Source organism: Lytechinus variegatus, chromosome 11 (genome assembly GCF_018143015.1).
Source record: "Lytechinus variegatus isolate NC3 chromosome 11, Lvar_3.0, whole genome shotgun sequence".
NCBI classification, from domain to species: domain Eukaryota; kingdom Metazoa; phylum Echinodermata; class Echinoidea; order Temnopleuroida; family Toxopneustidae; genus Lytechinus; species Lytechinus variegatus.
In genome coordinates, this window is record NC_054750.1 from 17464798 (window position 1) to 17489168 (window position 24371).

Genomic DNA, 24371 nt, shown 5'->3' on the forward strand with positions numbered 1-24371 from the left:
ATCGATTTCAGTTCAATAAAAAACACTGCCTATAATTTGCACTGACTCTGCATACGCCCACTACAATAGTGCAGTGTAGCTACCGCCGGTGGCCTGCATGGGGAGGCAGCCGGCAGCGCAGCTGCGTGTATTTAATATTGGGTCTCCCAGATCCGGATAAATCCCTTATCCGGATTGGTGCTGGTCCCAACGTGTCCGGATAAGAGAGGTCGGACTGTATGTATTTCTCGGTTTTTGGACCTTTTGTTTTTCATTGTTTTTTTTCAATGAAATTTGTTGTCCACTCTATTGAGACCACAAATGGCATAAAACAAATCCATTTAGACCAGCAAAACTAAAAATATCATACATTTGTGATTCTAGGTTGAAAACACAATTTGCTTTTTACACGAAATCACATTTTTGAGCAAATTTTGGTCTGACATGCACTTACAAAATATTGCGTAATTTTTTAACCGCGTACCCGGGTGTCAAAAAAGTGGTCTCAATAGTTGTGCAAGACTTGAAAGTAAAATGTCAACGCACACAAAAATATTACTCGAATCGTTGGGGGCCTCCAAGCCCCCCCCCCCCCCCCCCCCCGCCTAGATGGGGTTAAACTTGCAAAATGATTATTCTCATAACTTACAAGTTCATTTGCATGTCAGAGGGCAATGTTTTTCAAGACCTTATTCCCAATGCAGTTTGTATTGAAGTTATTTTTTTTTAACCAAAGTTTGTATGATCTGAACCTTGCCTTTGACCTTTAATAATCAAGGGACGTGAAATTATGATTTGCTGAATGCAAGGCTGTCGGGTGCATTCCACTTGTCAGACAAAATGGCTGTAATGTTGCTTGTGATCCAAGCCTGTGCTGTGAGGAGTTACCATAGTTACTGTGAATGTGTGGGTTTCCCTGGATGCAACTCACAATACATGTCTCTGACATTGTGACCTAATAATGTCAAATTGTACACTCCTGAAGCTCTATTAAAATAAATCAACTTCTTAAAGGGGTTAAAGGGGTATGGCACGTGTACATACGATAAGACTCTTGCGTACATGTAGTTAAAACTAAACTTTGGAGTCATGTTGATATTGGAGACAATTTTTCTCAAGAATTGGGATTATTTATGAAGAGAAAGGAAAAAAGTACGCCAAGAAGGAGTGTCAAACAAGGACAAGGTATAAGTACAGGCATAGAAAATGGGGACAACCCGGGGAAGGGGAAAAACAGAAAGAGGAGGAGGGGGATTCATGGAGAGGAAGGAGAAAGAGGAGGAAGGATAAAATGAAAAGGGCAGACAAGGAGAAAAAAGGGGAGGAGAAAGAGAAGAAAGAACAAAAATGTGGAGCAGGGAGGGGAGGATGGCAATGCACACTTTGCCTGCATGATGACACAAATCTTAAACTTAAAGAAAGTTACATGTATGAACAAGACAACAACAAAGTGAATGTTTAAAAAAAATGCCCTATCCCCCCATGTCCTGGAACATAGTACTGCACCCTGTTTTTTTCAACATCCAAACTTCTTTCAAACTTTTCAAGATTTTGAATTGTTTTTAAAGTCCATGTTGACCTATTCCATATATATACATGTATATATACATACATTTATATTTGTAGCTTTGAAGGTTTGTCGGGCAATGGATGATTTAATAAGGCCCTCAATGTGTAAATGTACATTTATGTACCAGTATGGAACTAGATCAATTTTGGTTGGTGATTGGTGTGATGAAAAAAGAAAATAAAACAAAAATTGGTATAACACAAATCTTCACATGCATGTGTATGCCCTCGAAAGAATAAAGTACACGGTGTATCGTGATACCAAATGTTAGGCTCTTCTTCTTCACCATGGAAACCTTCAAAGTAAAAATCTAAATACCTGTTGGTGTACAAGTACATGTAGGCCTGCCATGATATACATGTAGGCCTACATGTATACATGGATTTGGCTCACACATACAGCAGACCTGCCAACCAGTACGTTTTGGGCGTACCGGGTATTTAATACGTTTTTGCAACCAAAATACGGCAGTACGTTTTTTCTTTGAAAACTAAGTTTTTTGTAAAAAAAATATATATATTTTTTTTTTACAAAATCGTCATTTATTGAGAAAAATCATCTTTATATGTCTCTATTTCAAAACACAAATAATTTTTATATTTTTGTTTTTAATAGCAAATTAAAATAAATCACAAAATTTACGAATTATTATAAGGTGATTGCAAATCACATAAACACAAGTTAGTTACACAAAAAAAGACGAAATATCAACCATAATAATAAATATATATATATGTACACAAATATGTTTTTTAGACCAGTATATTTCAGGTAACTTTTTTTCAATCATTTTGTTAAAACCAGGGTGAGATATACACATGATTTTTTTTTTCAGCTGCAAGAGCAGTGCTCATTTTAGCTTGCATGCAGCTTGAGCTCCACGAGCGAGTGCGCCACGCATTTTATTATGAAATTGCACTTTTTTATCACAGAGGTTGGCAGGTCTGATGCAGGTGATATTTTTCACCCAAAAATTCATATACATGTAATTCATATTATAGAACAATATAAAAGTTGGGGATTTTTTTACTTTAATAGGACTTGTGTTGTAATCAAAGTGCTATGGAATACATGTATGTATGGGGGTTCTGAGCCCGACTCTGAGCCATATATAGTGTTGGTTTATTTGATAAAGATTCCAGAAAAAAAATACACCAGATCTAGCATCAAATATATTGTACACAGTACTTGTATGATGCCCACAGCTTTGTCAATGTGAATGCCTCCAGAGGTTGGGGATGACTAATCCTTGTGCAATGGACTGTGTATCTTGATCAGTCCATCTCATCTCAAATGACATCAAGGCTAAATTTCAAAGGTCTTCACCATCTCTCCTCTTCAAAGTACTGTATAAATGCACAAAGCATATCTTCAGAAGCACCCTCTTCATTGATCTTTAAAGGTAAAACAATGAAGTGGTTGTGAACTCTTCAGGAAAGGTGATCAGGGACAACTATAGGCCATATATCTCAAATGGTGAAGGTTGAAGGCAACTCCACAGTCCCATACATGTACATGTAGGTATGGAAAGTTGTGGGACTGCTTTGACTGGGTGAAACGAACAGTTGCAGTACATGTACATGTATATGTAGCCTACAGGGAGTCTGTGTTTTGGCATGGTTGTGGTGATATTTGGTTCAGTTGTCATGTAGAACACAGTTTTCTATGTTGTACATGTAGTTCACGCCACTGTTGCATGATATATAGGCCTTTGACGGCCCGTAATTGTGACAGTGTTTTTTTTCCTTAAAATCCAATTAATTTGTTTATCTCTCTTGACAGGGCATGCGACTTTTGATTTGGAACACATCAAGGGGGCGTAGCAGTGAGTGGATGGGTGCACTGTGGAGGGACGCCCTGTCATCATGTCTTTCATTCTACGACCAGTGCGCAAGATCACCTGGTTCTTACCATTCTATGGCAGGGTATGTATTTTATACCCCTTTCATAAACCCATCCTCCAATTATCTGCCTAAGGCCACCATCTCACTAGGATGGCGATCATGGCGACCATGGCGACCATGGCGATCTGTCTAAATCCCGCAAAGCGTAGCAGAATCGTCCTCGAATTCTATTTTTAGCCTGCGAGGCGATTGCACTACAACTTCACTGCGACGGACCTGCGCTGAAGGCGATGGTAATACGCTGGTAGTACGACGCTGCCACTCTCTTGCCACGATTTGAGGCAGATGTGATGCGCTGCTTCTGCGATCAAAAGCGACCGTACAACGAGGCCCATACGCTAATTAGGACCTCGGTACGGTGGTGCTACGAATGGAACGATTGTGTTACGTTCATGATGGGCTCTTGATACGATTTCAAGCAATCGGCATATTGATCGCGGCACATGAGACATTTTTCAGTCGATTGCCAACCTCCGACCAAGATGGATGTCCAGAATTTGGTTGGACTTATACATCTTAGCATTATACAACAACTTCAATTAGAAGTTGAATACGAGGACCTGATACGAGGACAGTAGAAGGAGGAGGCCAAAAAGATACCGGGTCCGATCCTGGCTGTCACTTAAGTCATAATATACAATATATATTAAAATTTCACTCAAAAGATGTCGATGAGCCTAATAGTTAATATGAGGGATGCATCCAGAATTTCATAAAAGAGCATAAAAATGTTTTATATTTTGTTTATTTTTTTCCACAAAAGTTTGTCACTCAAAATTGTTAGGTAAATTCCTTTCAAATTTGCTTTCAAGAAGTAGTCTACTGATGTGAGAGCACTCATAAGGGGGGGGGGGCACAATGCCAGAATCCCCATAAAGTGTGCTTTCCCAATCAATACATCAGTGATCGAATCATTAAAATTTTAATATTGTTTACTGTCACTGTAGTTAGAATTCATTCTATTTTTAAAAATATTCAATTTATATATTTTTGCGGAGGTAACCCATTTCGTCATCAAGACATGCGAGCGTCTTTTTTTTTCTCTCTTTCAAGCTGGCTCAGCAGTTAGATTTTCATCCTCCTACTATACCTCCTCCTCCTCCTCTTCCTCCTCCTCCTCTACCACCACCATAACCATGATGACCTCTTGTTCGCTTCCTCTTGGACCGCCGGCATAACAGATTGGGCAGCTTCCCTTTTTGGTCCTTTTTCTGGGAAGTATATTTGAAAACGTCGTGGTGTCGCCTCGTAATCTGTTGAAAATGTGATAATCCGCTACCATCGGCACGTTGTTTCATAGCAACGCAGACGGTCGCTGCTCAATCGCTGGCCAGTCATCAGCGGCGCAGCAAAAGCGCAACGCGAATGCCTGCAGCGGGCTGAGAACGTGTGCCACATGCCACCCAAAGGGAAAGCGTCGTGGTGGAAACGGTGTGAAGCGTGTCGAGCGCAAGGCAGTCGCCTCGTAAACGGAAGCAGCGTAGCAGAATTGTCTTGGGAACGGGCCTGAAAAACACGGGCGATCGGTGCCGCTTTTAATGCGCTTCTACTACGCTTTGTGCGTTGGAGCTTTGTTACAGCTACGAATATGTCGTTTGTAATACGCTCTTGACTCGATTATGATGCGCTTTAGCACCTCCGCGATCTCGCTACGTAAGTTTTGAACATGTTCAAAATTTTGTGGCGACCAGGAAGATGGTGGCGATCCTTGCCGCTTCAGAAAAGATCAAGGTACGATGGAGAAGATTGAAAAGATCAAGCCACGTTCAAGCTACGATATACCACGCTTTGTCGATTTTTGACGATCGCAGCGGAATCGCCATCTAGTGAGATGGGGGTATTAGAGTAATGTGGATAATTCAATAAAAATTGCATTCACAAACTCCGAAAATAATCCGCACTATTTTTTTTATGAACGCCCAACCTGAAACAGGCGGATGATTGTCATGGCAACTGCACACGCCCCCTCCGATGGGGTTGCGTTGGAAAATTGCCTTGTGACCGCCCCATGGCAATTATCCGCATTAATTTGGAAATGCGTTCATTAAGTCAAAATCTGGTCCCGATGCTGCCATTATGTGGATAATTGCAGCATCGAAATAATGCGGATAACTCTGGTCCTCCTCTGATTTTACAACCAAATTATGTGGTATTATCTGCATATATTGGGTTTATGAAAGGGGTAATTGTTCATTCAAAAATTATGTACCCATGGAATTATGATACAGATGGTAGGCCTACCTGTAGGGTTTGTTGGCCCTGCATATATAGGCTGTATCTTGTTTTAATAGGAAACGAAAATTTAGAATGGTAATGTTCATAACAATATCGAGTGAATGTTGGAAATTGTAAAAAAATATATCATTTGATGCCTTCACATATTGAAATATTAGTGCATGACAATAATGTCCACATGTACAGCACATGTACAATTTAGGACCTTAAAGGTAAATAAGATCACCAGGAATATTTTTCTAATTTCAATATTCAATCTGAAAGAGGGGATATGTACAGCTTTACAATGACTACCATACCATCTTTACAAGAGGATAATATTAACTTCCTTTTTAGAACTAACAGATTGAAGTTGGCCAGTCTATTGAAGCACATTTTAATACCCTCCCCTATTGTGAGAAGGTGACAAAAATGGGATTAGAACTTTTAATACCCCCAAAGTTGGTATAGTACAATAAGCACATCCTGTTCATTGCACTAACCATTTTGTCTCGCAGAGCAAGACTAATGCGCCGTTTTTTCTGAAGGCGGTGCCAGCGTGAAATTTTTCAATGACATCATAACTTAGAAAGTATATAGTTCATGAAACTTGGACATAAGGTTTATCAGGTATTATTGAACATCCTGCCCGGGTTTCAGGTCACATGACCAAGGTCTAAGGTCAATTAAGGTCAATGACTTATATACCATGTTGGAAGAATCAGCATCGAAATCTTAACCTAAGGTTACATGTACATGTAAGTTTTTGAAATGAACTTATATCAAACTCATAACTTATAAATTATGTGGACCTAGTTCATGAAACATGGACATTTTATAAGGCTAATTAATTACTAAACATCCTGTGCGGGTTTCAGGTCACATGACCAAGGTCAAAGGTCATTTTGGGTCAATGAACTTTAGCCATGTTCGGGGTATTTGTTGAATTACCATGGTATTACTGAACATCCTGTGTGAGTTTCAAGTCACATGACCAAGGTCAAAGGTCATTTAGGGTCAATGAACTTTAGCCATGTTGGGGGCATCTGTTGAATTAGCATCGTAACTTTAAAAGTTTATGAATCGAGCTGATAAAACATACATGTAGGGGTTTTATATCTCTCATCATCTTGCACAAGTCTTTAATAGGTCTCATGATCAAGGTCAAATACCCTAATAGGGTAATAAACATATTATTATATGAATTGTGTTTTTTGTGAATAATTATTTGATAGCTGTTTTCAAAGTCAGCACTGCTGTATAGTGAATCGCATAATGCAGGCAAGACTGCCAGAGGTGCTCCACTTATTTGTGAATAATTATGTTATCAAAGTCAGCACTGCTTGCTATATTGAATCACGTAATGCAGGCGAGACTGCCAGAGGCGCTCCACTTGTTTGTTTTTTTATGTTGGACTGTGGGAATGTTTTGGTTTTTAATTTCAGAAAAGGAAAAAAATGCAAGGTGATAAAAAAATGACAAAACATGGGTCTTTCCTGTCAAAAATAGCTTTGTGAATTTTGCTCTATTTATTGAGATATCTTCAGCCTAGAGCATGCATTTTAATGTAAAATGGCAAAAATAGACATATCAAATTATACTGCATCTACATGTACATGTACATGTACAGAAGGCCCCACATTAATAGTTCAAGTGGACTTGCATGTACCTTTTAAAGGGAAAATTCACCCTGACAAAAAATTTATTGTAAAAGCAGCAGAAAAATAATAAAAATACTGGTGAAGGTTTGAGGAAAATCCATCAATGAATAAAAAGTTAATAGTAAAATTTTATTTTTTTTTATGCAACTCCTATGCGAGCAGCATTCCTACATGTATCGTAAGGTAAAAAAAATAAAACGTAATTTTCACAGAAAATAGAAAATGGTTTTTATACCTTCATTATATCAATAGATAGGGGAAGGCAGGGTAAGTTGTGACACTTTGCATTTTGCATGTTACAATTAATATGACTAGTAATATTGTAGAAATAAGTACCTTGCCTTTAAATTTGATTCTTGGGAAATGTTTTTCATCTATCACGTATATAACTTTCTATCCCCACACTGAAAGTCATCGTGACCTTTGAAAAAAACGATGTCAAATTGCTCAACTTGCCCCATATATGGGGTAAGTTGTGCCACCGTCTGGGGTAAGTTGAGCCACAAAAACTATGTACAAAATGTATGCAGGAAGAACCGGGTTGTCAATTTTTCATGTAAAGTCTTTTCACTTGCTAATTCTGTATAAATACTAACATCTTCTAAAAGTAAAAGAGCTGTCATATGAATTTGCTCCTTTCTGCCTGCATATAAATGGCTTTTTATGTTTTTTTTATTATACATCACCATAAGAATTAACATAGCTCAATTTGCCCCATGTTGATTTGGCTTAAATTACCCTAGTCCGAACTTATTGCCATATTTTCACATCCACACATTTCTTATGCATTCATCATGTAAAAGACTATGACAAGAATGAGAATCCATGCCTGGACTAACAATATTGTTGTTATTTCTACATGTATGATATATTCAAAGGCGTGTGTGGGTAAACAGCACTTATCTATTTCACACCCTTTTTTACTTTTTTGGCTGAAATTTGTATTTTTCCCTCTAAAAAAGTACTTTTTGTTCAAAGTTGGAAATAAAGTGGTTGGGTTAAGGGTTATGCAATGGGTCATCAATACATGACACCTCCACAATGTCTGACTCATTCATTATTAGCCTGGGGATGGTGGCTCAACTTGCCCCTATGCTCAACTTACCCTGCCTTCCCCTACATGCAAATCATTTCACCCAAGTTCCTGAAAGAAGTTATTACAAATGAGTAAAATCGTGACCCATTAAAAAAATAATTTTATAGTATATAACACAACTGCTCGTTCATGAGTCAAATATCAGAAGCTTGAAATTCAAGTAATCTTTGATGGATTTCCTCAAACCTTCAGTAATAATTCTATAATTTTCTGTTTTTAATATGTACAACAAACAATTTGTGAAAGTAAACTTATTTCCCTTTGTTAAAGGAGTGTTTAGGCTCCCAAAATTTCCAGCTTGGATGAATGTGCTGTTACTGTGAATTGGCCAAATATTGGTTGTATTTTACATCAATGGGCATATTTTTTTATTCTCTTCTCTTTTTTTTATTATAAATTAAAGAGACAAGCACTGGCATTAATTAAACTACTGTTCTGCACCTTCATTGGAGTTGTCCTGGTTCTCTACACGTGGCCTGAGGAAACACTAAACAAAACCAACATCAGAGAGTTTGGATGCACCGGGAGCCATGGATGTACCGAGAGGGGTGGGGAACCGGCCCTGCCCCTCCCAAGGCTGACAGAAACAGTGCGCATCAACGCTACCACCAAGACTCCACTGCTGGAGGAGAAGGACAAGCAACTTGAGCCGAAGAATTGGAACGGGCAGGGATACACACCTGTGTCAAGTGATATGGTCAGTGTACATTCATTCATTCCCATCTTGTAGCCACATCCTTCTAATGGGCAACAGTGTAGCCAACTATGTACAATGTAGGTGGAGTGTGCAGTTTGATATATTGTCTTCGCTGTTAAATGCCATTATTCGTAGCATACAAGATAGGTAGAGGACACCGATATATAATATAAAGCCCAATATTATAACCAATATACAGAGTTCAGGTTTAAATTCTGGTTTAAAGTTGTGGTTTTACTATATGGAGAGCCAGTTGTGGCACAAAAAGTACTATGTCAACTTGAATTATTCATAACTGTCAAGAATATTTAACTACATTTGAAATTGCTTTTGTCACTGTTTAAGCATGAGGAAAGAGAAAAATGAACGTAGGAAACAAACAATAAAACAAACTTGACATTTTTGGCTTCCCATAATTTTATCAGAGTTAGAGTCACCAAGGCCTACAGTAAACCCGATTTCAGAAATACAGGCCTATATGTCTGGTCTAGTCTCCTTCAGGCACAGTGCAGGTTCCTGTTTCCCCGTTATTGTCCTTTCCATATTGCATAAATCAACATTTAAGTGCTTTAAGCTGGCTAATTCACTCGCCCACCCCAAGATCCTCTAGGTGCTTTTACACCTGGTCAATCAGAAAATATACCTTTTCGGTCTCAATAGTCAAGATGCCATATTTTTTATGCTGTCACACCTCCCTAAAACTTGAAAAGGTGTACATGTAGTCATGATGCCGAGCCTACATGTCATTAAAAAGATAAAAAGACAATATTGGCTTGCATTAATAAGCAAATGATACACACATTTGAACATCGCGTTAAACATTGTAAATCCTCATAATCCTTGGAACATTTGATAAACAGTTTCGAAAATTCATGCAATTTTGAAAATCATTGCATGGAGGAATTTGCTTGAATTTTTATTTCACTGTATTTATTCGCAAGATTTTTGTTACACCATTCACACTGGCAATTCAATGTCAATATACGTAGTATTCCCAAACAAGGTATTTTTGTGATATTAAAGGTGGGTGTGAGTGCTCTTTATGCTCGCATCCTCATCTATATATCGTGTAGATTGATAATGGAAGCACGGCCAGAGGCAATAGATGCTACAGAGAAATAAGCAATGATTGTAATTTAATCCATGTATGCATCCTTTAGTGGCTTGGGGACGTGACTTGTGCACATGTGCATCTCCTGTGTTCTGTACCATATGTGGTGGGCGCCAAACATGTACACAATTCCTCTCGATTTGAATTTATATTTTATAATGGCATTATTAATATAGGTACTAGAATATAGAAAAACAGCTTAAACCGGTGGGTTTTCTAGGAATGATGCTTCCTTATGTGTGGTAGGATAGTGATTCCACTTGAGTGTAGACCACTTCACTTGATGAAGATTAAAGGGGTACAGTGTACATGTACATGTAGTTAACCCCAGTGGCATCAAGGAGATTTTTATAAAAGAAAATGTAAATCATGAGGGTTTAGGTGAAATCAAAGTGTAAACAGAGTTTCAATGAGGACTGCCCTTTAATTGTCTCAAAAGAAAGCAATACACAGCAATTGAATTTTTGATTTGTTTAAATTTTACAAATTTATTTCCTGTTCTGTGCACAATGTGATTGAAAAAATAATAATGATTTTATATAGTGTGCCTTCTTTTCTGGGTATTGAGTCATTTGCCACATATAGAACAGGAAATTACACTATAATACAGTGTTCTTTTTCCTTTTTTATCAAATTAGGACAGTACTCGTTTTGAAAGTCACTATATTATATAGTGATATCACTAGCAAGTAGTTTTATATACTCATATCATTTTCTCAAAAAGATAGACTTGCTTTTTGCATTCATTATCAGCTGGGTCTTCTATTTCACAGTCATCAACTTTCAAAAATTATAGACTTTTTATCAACACTAAATTTGCTCATGTTTCATATTTTTATCCATTTTTTTTACTTTATAGCATTGATAGAGTTTAAATCCTTTTTAAACATTAAAGATGAATGCAATATTAAAAGTTCCAATGGCTACATGTATATTTGTACAATTTTGATTTTATTTATTTGATTTGAGTTTCTATATTCACATTGGTTTCAGAATTTCAAAATGTATACACTAGATATGCAGAGGTAATTATTAACAGAACAATGATAATAATTGTATTATAAAAGCAGTGAAAATGGATTTAACAAGGTGTATTATAATTCAAAGGAATGCAGGAGACCGCCATCTTGAGCAATGATTTTAAAGAAAAACTCGATCCCAAAAATATGAAATGAATGATGAATACATGAATACATACTTAAAAGGACAAGTCCACCCCAACAAAAACTTGATTTGAATAAAAAGAGAAAAATTCAACAAGCATAACACTGAAAATTTCATCAAAATCGGATGTAAAATAAGAAAGTTATGGCATTTTAAAGTTTCGCTTATTTTCAACAAAATAGTTATATGAACGAGCCAGTTACATCCAAATGAGAGAGTTGATGACATCGCTCACTCACTATTTCTTTTGTATTTTATTATATGAAATATGAAATATTTTTATTTTCTCGTCATTGTCATGTGAAATGAAGTTTCATTCCTCCCTGAACACGTGGAATTCTATTATTTTAACATTTTGTGCTTCAGGCAAGGAGGTCCTAATCGTCAAATTCGTAAAAATGGAAATATATAATTCAAACAATAAAAAACAAAAGAAATAGTGAGTAAGTGACATCATCGACTCTCTCATTTGGATGTACATTGTAACTGGCTCGTTCATATAACTATTTTGTTGAAAATAAGCGAAACTTTGAAATGTCATAACTTTCTTATTTTACATCCGATTTTGATGAAATTTTCAGCATTGTGCTTGTCTGATTTTTCTCTATTGATTCAAATCAACATTTTTCTGAGGTGGACTTGACCTTTAATAACAATAATATAGCATTTACATGTAGAGTGCGCCTTCTACCTCGTTTCCTATTCAGAGGCGCAGAGGGAAACACAGAAGGGGGGGGGGTGTTATTTGAAATATGATATTAGATATGTCTTAAGGTTGGCTTTGAATGACTATACAGTAGACTTGGCATTGCGTATGTATAAAAGTTCAAACCAAACCAATGAAAATTGCATTGAAAAATTAAACAAAGAGAAACATATTCATATTGCATTATAGTTTGATGTTGGTGATGGTGATGATGATGATGATGATGACGACAACGACGATTACGATGATGATGGTGATGATGATGATGACGACGACTACGACGTTGATGGTGGTGGTGATGATGATGATGATGATGGTGCTGGTGGTGGTGGTGGTGATGATGATGATGACTGCGACGACGATGATGATGGTGCTGGTGATGATGACGATGACGATGGTGATGATGATAATGACAACGACGATGATGATGATGGTGATGAGTCTGATGACAGTGTATCACAGAAGAATTAAAGTCATCACTTTCTCCTTTTTCCCCACAACAGAAGCCTCTACGTCACTGCAAGCAATGTGCCCTCGTCACAAGCTCCGGGCATCTTAGTGGTAAAGGAATGGGGCAAACAATAGACAATTCCGAGTGCATTATACGTATGAACGCAGCTCCAACACTGAATTACACCAAGGATGTTGGAAGTAGGACTACATTCCGTGTCATTGGACACAGAAACTTCCCACGTATGTTTGATACGGAGGCTGAGAGAAGACTCTATTTTGTGAACACGACCACAAAGTCTGAAGCAATCGTCGTGCTTTGGCTTTACAGTGTGAATGTGAATAGGAATTTGGAACTGATTTTGTCAAAGAAGTTTGCGCAGAAGTACAAAGATATCTCATTTTATCTTACGAACCAAGAGGTGATGAACCGGAATGTGGAACTGTTTTATCAGGAATTGGGAACATCAAAGTAAGTATCTGTTTTGTTACCCCTATATTCGGTTCAGTATTTTGATCAAGTACGTGTACATGTCTTTAAGTGTTAAATGTTCTTAGAATATTGTTAAATGTTTGATGGTTGAAATTCCCTTGGTAGACAGTACTTTAGTCATTTATGTGGAGATCAAAACTTATTTTTTCCTTTCCAAACACTGCAAGTCCATGCTCTTCATCTAACAAAAAAGGGAAGATAGAAAGCCATCATTGAAAAATTAATGACCCGTTCAAAGGAATAGGGAGAGATTGAGAGCAGAATAAATTGTTTTTGTATATCTTTGTCTTGGTTGGGAGGAGCAACTTCAAGCCTGTCTGAATATGACAGGTTATGGTGTCTGGTGAATGCTTTCTAAAAAGATAATGAGGAGACCACATGGGATGTCATTTCATCTTTCCTTTCCTTCAATTGATGCTTTGAATATATACAGTATGAGCAATTTTTTATCTTTGATATACACTGTACAATGTGTCTATAGCCAGATGATGTGAAAGATTAAAAGGAGAACGACAAACAGTATATACTGTAAAGTCTTGTATAAAATAAAATGCAATTTTACTTTTCTCTCCCTCGCTATCTCTGTATTTCTTTCTTTGTCTTTGTCTCTATCAAGAGTCTCGCTCTCTCCCCCTTTTCTACATATTGATCTCCCTCTCGTTAGGCACACTCATACTCTCTCTCTTTCTTTCTTTCCCTCTCTGTTCTCATCTTCAAGCATATGATCTTTCTCTCCTCCTTTTTATATTTGTCTTTCCTCATTCACTCACATGCAATATTGTGCAACTTCAGACATTGAATTGTAAACCATAAACTATAAAACATGCACATTGTATGTATACATGTATTTCCCCAGTAAATGCTTTATTAATGTATTTCTCATTACCTTGTCATTTGCTGGATATATTGCACCATCCCAACCAAATAGGATATGGCATTTTTTTTTCTTTTTATCACAGAACTAAAGGTCGTCTGTGGATGTCAACAGGATGGGTAGCGATGCTGTTTGCACTGGAAGTATGCGACTCCATAGATGTCTATGGAATGATTTATGATGATTATTGCAAGTAAGTGGCTTCTAAATTCCCCTTTTACTGTCTACAGGAGTCAAGGCCAAGGGCGGCTAATAGAATCAAAGCCCAAGGGGGCTGGTTAGAGTTGGTAACATTCATGTATTTCTTCCAAGAAAACCAGCTTTAAAGGTCAAGTCCACCTTAGAAAAATGTTGATTTGAATCAATAGAGAAAAATCAGACGAGCACAATGCTGAAGATTTCATCAAAATCGGATGTAAAATAAGAAAGTTATGACATTTCAAAGTTTCGCTTATTTTTAACAAAATAGTTAAATGAACGAGCCAGTTACATCCAAATGAGAGAGTTGATGATGTCACTCACTATTTCTTTTGTTTTTTATTGTTTGAATTACACGATATTTCAATTTTTACGAATTTGACGATTAGGACCTCCTTGCCTGAAGCACAAAATGTTTAAATAATGGAATTCCATGTGTTCAGGGAGGAATGAAACTTCATTTCTCATGACAATGACGACAAAATCAAAATCTTTCATATTTCAAACAATAAAAAACAAAAGAAATAGTGAGTGAATGACATCATCGACTCTCATTTATATGTAGCTGGCTCGTTCATATAACTGTTTTTGTGAAATTTTGAAATGTCATAACTTTCTTATTTTACATCCGATTTTGATGAAATTTTCAGCATTGTGCTTGTCTGATTTTTCTCTATTGATTTAAATCAACATTTTTCTGAGGTGGACTTGACCTTTAAAGTTGGTAACATATTCATGTATTTCTTTCAAGAAAACCAGCTGTTATAAAACTAAGAATTGAACTCTCAAGGATAGTTCAATTCTGCTATTGACTTTGATAACCTTCAATTTACATGTATCTCTGTAGTGGTAAAATTTTTGGAGTACTGGAATGACTGGGCAATTTGTACTGTACAGGTCTCCCCTCCAAACCTATTTGGCACAGGTATTTATAGGAACTTGTGTTATAACATTGGAAGGAAAATTACCCATATTTTGCTTGATAGTGGTTAAATTCTGACTCTCTTTACTAATTTAAATTGATAGGCCTATCTATAAGTGTACATCTACAGCGACAACGTAATACAATCTGGCCAAATTTGTTCCGTGCAATGAATGATATTTCCTTCCAGCTTTATTCAGATTCATTTGGGGAAAAAAAATCTTGGTTTCCCCCATGAAACTTGAGGCTTTGAAGATCAGACTTCAGTGGGCTCATGGTGCAACTGACGTCTCTTGTTTGCTTCCAAACATAGAAGCTACATATATATCTCTTCGTTGGAACTTCAGTCCAAGCTTATTACAAATACATACTACAGTATGGATAGGGGAAGGTTGCAAACATACACCTGTATGTCCAGTTAGAGAAGTACATAAACTCTGTGTGTTTTATTGATGTGCCCTTATATAGCATGCATGTATGTATTTAACCTTTAGATATTCCACCAGTGGGAAATGCGCATTTCCTTTCTTCGAAACAACACCTGCATATCACATATAGTTTGTGATTTATGTTTCTTAGAAGAAAAAGCAAGGATCCCCTACATACAGATACAATAGTTGATAATGATGAAAAAAATAATACACATGTATAATGATAGTTCAATACCAAATTAATAGTAGTGATAATAATAATAATATTAATGATCTAATGAAAATGAGGATAATCAATCCTTGATAATCATTTACAGCAATGATAACTTGTGGGCTATAGTGGGGGGAGTAAAAAAGGGTTCATTTTCCTTTTAAAGAGAAATTCCAGTAGTTGCAGTTAACACTGATTTCATGAGAAAGTCTGTAAAACAAGGCTTAATTGCCAGTATATCATCGAGGATCTAGATCTGGTACAGTTACATTAACTGGACTTTGTGAAATCTTGAAATCTACGCTGAAAAATGTTCACACCGAAAATCCCCAACACAGATAAGCGCACGTGGGACAATGTATAATTATTGCTTAGGGCGTCGGGCCCGACGCCCTACCCGAATCCCGTGCTTATTTGCTGATTTCTCAGCAATTACACAATTTCTTCCAGAATCCTTTGGCACATGCGTTTTATTTTACAAACAGACACTTTAGTGGTCATTTCATTGGATTCTGTACAAACTCATTTTGATATCGTTACCAAAACTAGCATTTACCTTTTAATAAAAAAAAGGTTTTTCTCATCTTTTTTCAAGCATAGTTATTTATTTCATAACAGAAAATCTTAATTTCCAGCATTTCTTCAACACTGTAATCATTTAATATCTAATTGTTCATGAATGCAGGCACCCAGTCACCTAAATACATGTACGTGCTGGTTGATTACAACCTGTATGTGGAAAAAAAAGAACACAACTCAATATGATAAAGTATCCCTCTGGAGACAGTTTGACTCTGTGTACATATTACATAATGACACTTCTGTAAATATGCACTTTTCATTCACATACATGTACAATGTACATTGTTTTAGTTACCTTTGCATGTTTTTTGTTTGAAAAGTGTACCATTTTGGTATGCACATATACATGTATGTACATTACATGTAGTTTGGGCTGATCATTGCTTGGGTCAATATTTTGCTAAATTGCTTGTCAAAACAAAGTGGGGTCTGAAACAGAAATGTTCACTCATGTAATATTTTTTAATTAACATTACCGGTATTAATACAGAGAGTGCCCTCAGTGAGCTACAGACCGAGTTTTCTTTTTTAGATTTGGCCAAGAGGTAAATGTATATGTACAGGAAAATTTGACAAGCAAAAAAATATTATTTTTTTTTTGTCTCTCAAAGGGGGGGGGGGAGGGCACGGGCCGGATGTCCCCCTCCCTTCCTGGATCTGCCAGTGACCTGTTTTACACGTAGTATTAATTTTAATAGAATTCCTGTATACATGTTTTAGTCTTCAATCTTTTGTGAATAAACAAATGATCAGAAATGTTCGTTCTGTCCCATCGTGCCACCAAAATTTTGAGTTTGATATAAAAATTTGGGATGACTTTGCCATTCAGGTTTTAAATGTTTTCTTTTAAAATTTCTGTCAGTTTCTTTTCATCCATTGTCCGTCCCTGGTCAAATATTTCCCAATCAGAATACAGTGTTTACACAGATAATGCTTGCAGTACATGTTCAAACGGAGACAGTATAAAGTCCTACATGTACATGTAGTAGTCTGTTAGGCCCCAGCTTTATAATTACACGTAAAGTAATTACAAATGTAATTGCATGACACCACGATGCCAGTTATACAAGCATGTACAGCTGTTTTATCAGCAAGACATACATTGGTTCTGAAAGATTTTTTAAAGACCCAGCAACATATATGTGTACAGTATCTTTCAGTCCTACTGTAGCCTGTGTAATTGTTCATTGTTTAATCAAAGAATTACTTTAAAAAAAAGAAAGAAAATCTGTTGTTTCTTCACTCAGCCTTGATCTTAACCTTCCCCGTGATGTTCTACACTATTACAGTATGGATCAACTGAAGTTCTCAAAAGGCTTTTATAACATGGTTTATAAACCTAACATTGACTTCATGTACATGTACAGTACATTATGCAGATGTCTTGAAATATGTCATTCGTTGGAAACCTTCAATAATGAATGAATGCTTTTGGCCGAGGGGGCTAAATTTTGCCATTTGGTTTTGTAACATGCATGTACATCCATCCACGAATGCATTCCATCATGTTTAAGGGGCGTACAATGTAGCCACAAACTCCCTATCATTTACAGGTGACTTTAATATATAAAGATGAAAGTTGAAAACCGATTCCTGACAAGGCTATTATTACAAGATTGAGAAGGATCGAGAATGTCTGATCATTATCATTGGCATGCAAGTGCATAATGTACATGTAGTAAGGATTCATTTTGTTTGTAATCACTATCTACATGTACATTAAAAGTAAATGTCTACATGTGCATAAAGAGTTGGGTCATTATAAACAACCATCAATTTTTTTTGCAAAAGAAGCATTCATCATACATGTAAGATGCTTATATCCTCTTTGGAAAACAGTTGAGTATATCCAAATAGAAATTGCGCAATATAAATTTACAATTATTACAGTTTACAAATATAGTATTACATTATTGATAATGGTGAGTTAAGAAAAGGCAAAAACTACATAGCGTAATAGCTCGTTTCGACTGAACCTTGGCATTGAATTAGATACAACGTACATGTATAAAGGTAAACTTTCAATAAAAAATATTGTAACAGATAAAAACACCAAGGCAAGAAACAATTTAGAAATAAGGAAACAAATCAATGTATGCATAGAGCATAATGATGAAAACTGCATAAACCCATTATTGATTTTTCTAAGTAATCATATTGTGTTTGAAGGTCGATATCATGCAATTGCGTCAGATACTCTACATGTACTGATTTGGTTTCATGGTTTAAACACCCTGTTTCACTTTCTATGTGAACACTCCTTCCAACATGGATATTACACAGCATGGAGATTAAAGGAGAATGAAACCTTTGGAACAAATAGGCTTGTGTCAAAACAGAAAAATCAAAGAATAAGAACAAAGAAAGTTTGAGAAAAATCAGACAACTAATGAGAAAGTTATGAGCATTTGAATATTTCAATCACTAATGCTATGGAGAGCCTCCCATTGGAAATGTGACAAGGATGTGTGATGTCACTTTGAAACAACTTTCCCGTTGGTGGACTATAAAATACCCCCAAAATGTCTCTTTTTGCTTTTTCTTATGGTGACACAAACTCTTTATCCATGATGTATTTTTTTTAATCTGTATTACATGCCCTCCTATAGAAAGAACACATGATCTACTTATGTGATAAAAGAGGCAGTTTAGATGAAAGTAATGGGGAGAGTTGTTCACAAGTGACATCACACATCTTTGTCGCATTACCAATGTGAGGATCTCCATAGCATTTAATAGTGATCGCAATATTCAAATGCCCATAACTTTCTCATTATTTGTTCAATTTTTCTCAAACTTTTGTTGACCTGTTTCTTTGATTTTTCTGTTTTCACACAAGCTTTCTTGTTCCAAAGGTTCATTCTCCGTTAATGTACTAACAGTGTATATGTACATGTAGGAAATCAACAATAAGGGGTCTACACTGTATGTACACTGTACAATAACCAATGTTTTTTTTTGCTCATGTGTTAAAGAAAAAAATGAAGAACTATAGTTGACACCTATGGAGTCAATTTGTTTTTGTTTCGTGGTTGTCATCAGGTACTGGGCTATTTTCGTTGAGCTAATGAGGACAGGGGGGTAAATAATGCAGCATTTTGATGATACCAGTATAATATTTTTTCTTCCAAACTCTGTGTGGGACTGTACATGTACAATGTATATTGTAAAAACAAATTTGGCATCATCTCCATGTATTTGAGAATAAATGTGTGATGCGTGATTAAAGATTCCTTACACGTACTGTTTGTTTAGATTGTACAGTGTATTGAATGGATAACAAAACTCTCATATCTTTCTTTTTCTCAGGGAGCACCCTAATGACCAAACCTACTACCACTACTTTGACAAAGTGCAAACAGAGTGCAAGTACTACGAGAAGAGCGAAAGGCGACTGACGTCTGGCCACAAGTTCATGACAGAGAAGGTGGCCTTTGGCCGCTGGGCGTCCAAGTACGACATCCGCTTCCACACACCCTCATGGGAGAACCACCAGTACAACCCCAACGTACAGAAGGAGACAGTCTTCCAGAAGGTCTATATGCAGTACAAAGAGAGGCTGAATAACAGATCAAACGAGGTTAAAGTGAATAGAAATTCCATGGTGGGAAAAGCCAAGGACGACCAAAGGACGAACACCCATGAGGAGGTGAACAATGTTCCTCAAGACAACAAGGGTTTAAGGACAGGGGGTGAGAATGGTGCTGCAGGGGAGGGCGTGGCTATTCCAGATGACAAAGGTGCTAATAAAGATTGTGGTGTTAAAACTGATAAAAAAGAGGGCGAGGAGGAGGAGGATTGCGATAGAGAAGAGGCGGTGCGAGAACTGGATGCAGATTTGATTGAAGAACATGTTCCTTGAGGAATTTGGTGCACAAGTAGGTGTCCGTAACTGATGGCGATGATACTGCTTCAGACATCCTGCTGCAATAGACACACACAAGGTCTATGCGAATGCAGATGCTGCAGAGCATCCTTTGGTATCAATGCTGCAACAATCTGGTGCCATGCTGACCTTGTGATACTCCTACATGTGTGTACTGACTGCAACTGTTAGTACAGGACGACACACCAATGTTCCTTATACAGCGCAAGGCATCACATGCACAGTTAAAAAACAGAGAATTGAAGAGGATTGGCATGGTTACTTCCAACTCAAGGTTCCATGTAAAGCTATCTTGATATCAGTGATGGAATGAGATAGCGTACATGTACCTTTAGATAATGTAGTGTGCTGCTTTTTTATATTCATTTATTTATTTAATATTCATTTATAAACATGCATACATTTGTAACTGAAACAAACTGAACTATTGTTGAAGTTCATTGACCCATTTGTCGTGCTCATTATATTTTACAAGTTGTGGGAAATATTTTGAGGGAGAAAATTTTAGGAAAGCATGCGAAATATACTGACCGGTGTTTATTTTGGAATGGACCACAAAAGTAGAGACAGATTGTAGTAAAATGCATGGCTGGGACATGTATGCAGATCTTGGATTTTTCTAAAGCTGAATAAAGATTTAAAAAAAAAACAAGATAACATTGATTTGTCCAAAAGGGGAGTGGTTTTGATAATAAATCTGCAGGATTTACTTGGAGATGTGTATTCTTTCTGCAACGTGCACTTATTAGGTGTACATGAATACACGCATGCTTGGTTTAATATAGTTTTCAAACACCAGTGAAGACTGTAAAATGATTTAGCTCGGGATATTTCTTATGTAGCATGGGGAGACTTTTAACAACCCATCCACCTCTCCAGAAAGAAGAAAGCCAGAGAATCAAAAGCCCCAATGAGTGCTTATCACAATCTCTGTGGTCTTTGTTTCAAGTTAAACACAGGTAATGACTTGTGTCAATATAACTTGGCTCCATATTGTAGAGTGTTTGATAAGAGGCTTTATGGGACAATAACTCCCTTCAGGAATGTTGCTATGACATTTAGCTGTGTTTGATCAACACTTGCTTGCTGTAGAAACACGTTTTCAAAATCATGCACTAATTGTTCGAACTAGGTTGCATTTTATTGGTTTTTCATAGGTCATAAAATAAACGTTTCAAGCAAAAAACTGAAAACTGAAAAAGTGAGTTGGCAGCACCATGGATATTAAAAGTCCATTGAATGCTACGGAGATCATAATCGTGATTCTCCTCCGGCTTTCTTGTGGTGTAGACATGCATTGCAGTCAATCAGAAGATGACCTTTACTGCATGGTACTGCATTGCATGGTGGCTGGGCTTAAAAAGTGGAGGAAATAGTGTGGTTGAATGTTCTCGGGAAGTAACACATAGTTTTGAGCATGAGTGAAAAATTCTGGTCCTGCTCGTGAATGGGGTTTTAGAACAAAATCTATTCAAAAGATTAAACTATGACCAGAGAAGCTTTGAAACTCCTTAACATATTTTTTTTTGCAGTATATGAATGCTCAAAGAATGCAGAACATATTCAGAATGATATTCTGGTACAGTTGAGGGTATACCAAAATGGCCATGCGATTTTTGTTCAGACTTCTGCCCCACTCATTCTTAAGTGGGGTTTCAGAACAAAATAAATCAATCTATTCAAAAGATTAAACTATGACCAGAGAAGCTTTGAAACTTCTTAACCAATATTTTTTACAGTATTAGACTTTCCCCTCCAAAAATGTAGTCTATGCAAACATGTACAGTATTCCTTTTAATCATGACTTGCAAGTTGCATTTTATCATTATGTAATCATTAGGTTTGCATCCCCCTAGTGTGTCACAAGGTAGTTTCAAACCGTGATTTTCAAGTTCGTCAGTTCCAGGTATTCTCTGATCGGGAAATTTACCCCGATCAGAAAATTCCTGGTATTTTGGTAATGTGAAAGCAAACTACGCGTAATTTCCCCGAAAGAAAATACCCGCTAAATTGTAGGTACTGAGCGAAATTACGAGAACTTTCGCGGGGATTTTTCCAAGGTCGCAGGTATTTTGGCAATGTGAAAGCAATTTACGGGAACTTTTAGCCCAGCGTGTCATTGGGGGTGGCGGCGTGGGTGGCCGCTGGGCTAGTGATTTTGAATCTCGTGCCTTGCCTGCTTATCAGACCATACTGCGCATGCTCATAACTTCGGGAACTTATCCCGAAAGGGTATAATTCAGGGCGGTGTAAATGCAGGAATAATTAATGGGTATTTTTTAGCCTAAAAAAGTTCTTGTAATTTAACAGGGATACAATGATCGAGGCGGTTGGAAACCACCTAATGAGTATTGAGGAGGCGATACACATCATACATGTACATGGTGCTTATATTCCATCATTGATTAATCTTCATGGTCTTGAACTAATAAATAATCATGGTGTGAGGGGGGATATTTTTTTTAAAAGAGAACACCTATCCAAAATGGCTTTATTCTTTAAATTTCTACATGTATATTTTTTAGTTTTGTTTCTTCCCGTTGTGTACTACATATTGCTGGCATTCGCCGCATACATTCGTAATTCCGAAGCTTCGTAATTCCGAAGGTTCGGTTATTCCGAAGGTTCGTATTTCCGAAGGTTCGTAATTCCGAAGGTTCGTAATTCCGAAGGTTCGTTAATCCGAAAACGAAATAAGGTTCGTAATTCCGAAGGTTCGTTAATCCGAAAACGAAATAAGGTTCGTAATTCCGAAGGTTCGTTAATCCGAAAACAAAATAAGGTTCGTAATTCCGAAGGTTCGTTAATCCGAAAACGAAATAAGGTTCGTAATTCCGAAGGTTCGTTAATCCGAAAACGAAATAAGGTTCGTAATTCCGAAGGTTCGTTAATCCGAAAACGAAATAAGGTTCGTTAATCCGAAAACGAAATAAGGTTCGTTAATCCGAAAACAAAATAAGGTTCGTAATTCCGAAGGTTCGTTAATCCGAAAACGAAATAAGGTTCGTAATTCCGAAGGTTCGTTAATCCGAAAACGAAATAAGGTTCGTAATTCCGAAGGTTCGTTAATCCGAAAACGAAATAAGGTTCGTTAATCCGAAAACGAAATAAGGTTCGTTAATCCGAAAATTAAATAAGGTTCGTATTTCCGAAAATGAAAATAATTCATTTTGGTAACAAAAACGATGTTGTCATTACAAGATTACACGATATTATGCAATGATATAGTAATAACGATCGATGATGTGTGTTGGGGGCAAAGCATGTATTTCATTAAGAATGGCGCCCTGATCAAGCATAGGCCAATTTCGATTTTATCTGAGCAATTGCTGCCTATAAGCAAATGGTTTAATTAAAGATGCAGGGGATCAAGCGTGTTGGAAGCGTGCGAGCAACCTCTAGATAATAGGATTTGTATTGGAGGGGATGTCATTTTTAATAACGGCTTCTACTGGTAATAAAAATAAAAATAATACTAATAATGATCCTTGTGAGATGTTGAAAGCGCGAATCGCAAGCTGAAACTAGTAGACATTTCATGTAACAAGACGTGAAGTGAGCATTCGGAGCATTTTTTGTAATCGTGAGAAATCGTAAATCGTGAAAAAATACGTTCGGCCGCCATTGGCAAAAAACACGCATCATCTTCATGGCTAACTGCAAAAAGTTCTTAAAATGTCCCCTTTAGATCAGGTCAGAGCATATATATTTAAAAATTCTGTTCGCGCTTCTTGCTAGCAGTTATTATCTAAATTTAGTTACATAGGCATCTCGCTTTGAAGATCGCAAACATATTGCCCATCATATTAACAAAAATATATAGCTCGCGCTCGCATTATTTAAAAAGGGTTTATCATGTTATTACATATTTACTTTATTTTATAAGGATAAAGCTAATTATTGACTGTTAGGACTACCCTTTCAAAGAACTAAACAAAAATTAACTTTAAACTGCCGATCAAGGAAAATATGGCTAAAAAAATCCCCCCCCCCCTCTATTTGACAAAAGTTGGATCCGCCGGGAGGGAGGCAGGGGGCATCAAAAATGGAATAAAAAACAGGGAATTAATATTTTCCAAACTGGGAAAGTTCCTTTTTCAAAAATAAATATGCCGTTTTTCATGTTTTTTCGAAATAAAATACTCTTTTTAAAGTATACAAGTTAAGTTAAGTTTTCAGGCTGGAATATTGAAAAAATTCATTTTGCGCTTCGCACTCTCAT

The 24371-nt window shown here is 36.8% G+C and overlaps 1 protein-coding gene across 1 annotated transcript in view; it reads left to right on the top strand.

The window, feature by feature from the left end:
• Window positions 1-21979, top strand: part of LOC121423767 (alpha-N-acetylgalactosaminide alpha-2,6-sialyltransferase 5-like) — a 30915-nt gene extending 8936 nt beyond the window's left edge. Inside the window, exons 2-6 of the mRNA XM_041619254.1 lie at window positions 3332-3474; window positions 8828-9121; window positions 12606-13024; window positions 14005-14112; window positions 19573-21979. Of these exons, the coding sequence (XP_041475188.1) occupies window positions 3415-3474; window positions 8828-9121; window positions 12606-13024; window positions 14005-14112; window positions 19573-20125 (1434 nt within the window). The 5' untranslated portion in view covers window positions 3332-3414 and the 3' untranslated portion in view covers window positions 20126-21979. The remainder of the gene's footprint in view (window positions 1-3331; window positions 3475-8827; window positions 9122-12605; window positions 13025-14004; window positions 14113-19572) is intronic.
• The last annotated feature ends 2392 nt before the right edge of the window (window positions 21980-24371 follow it).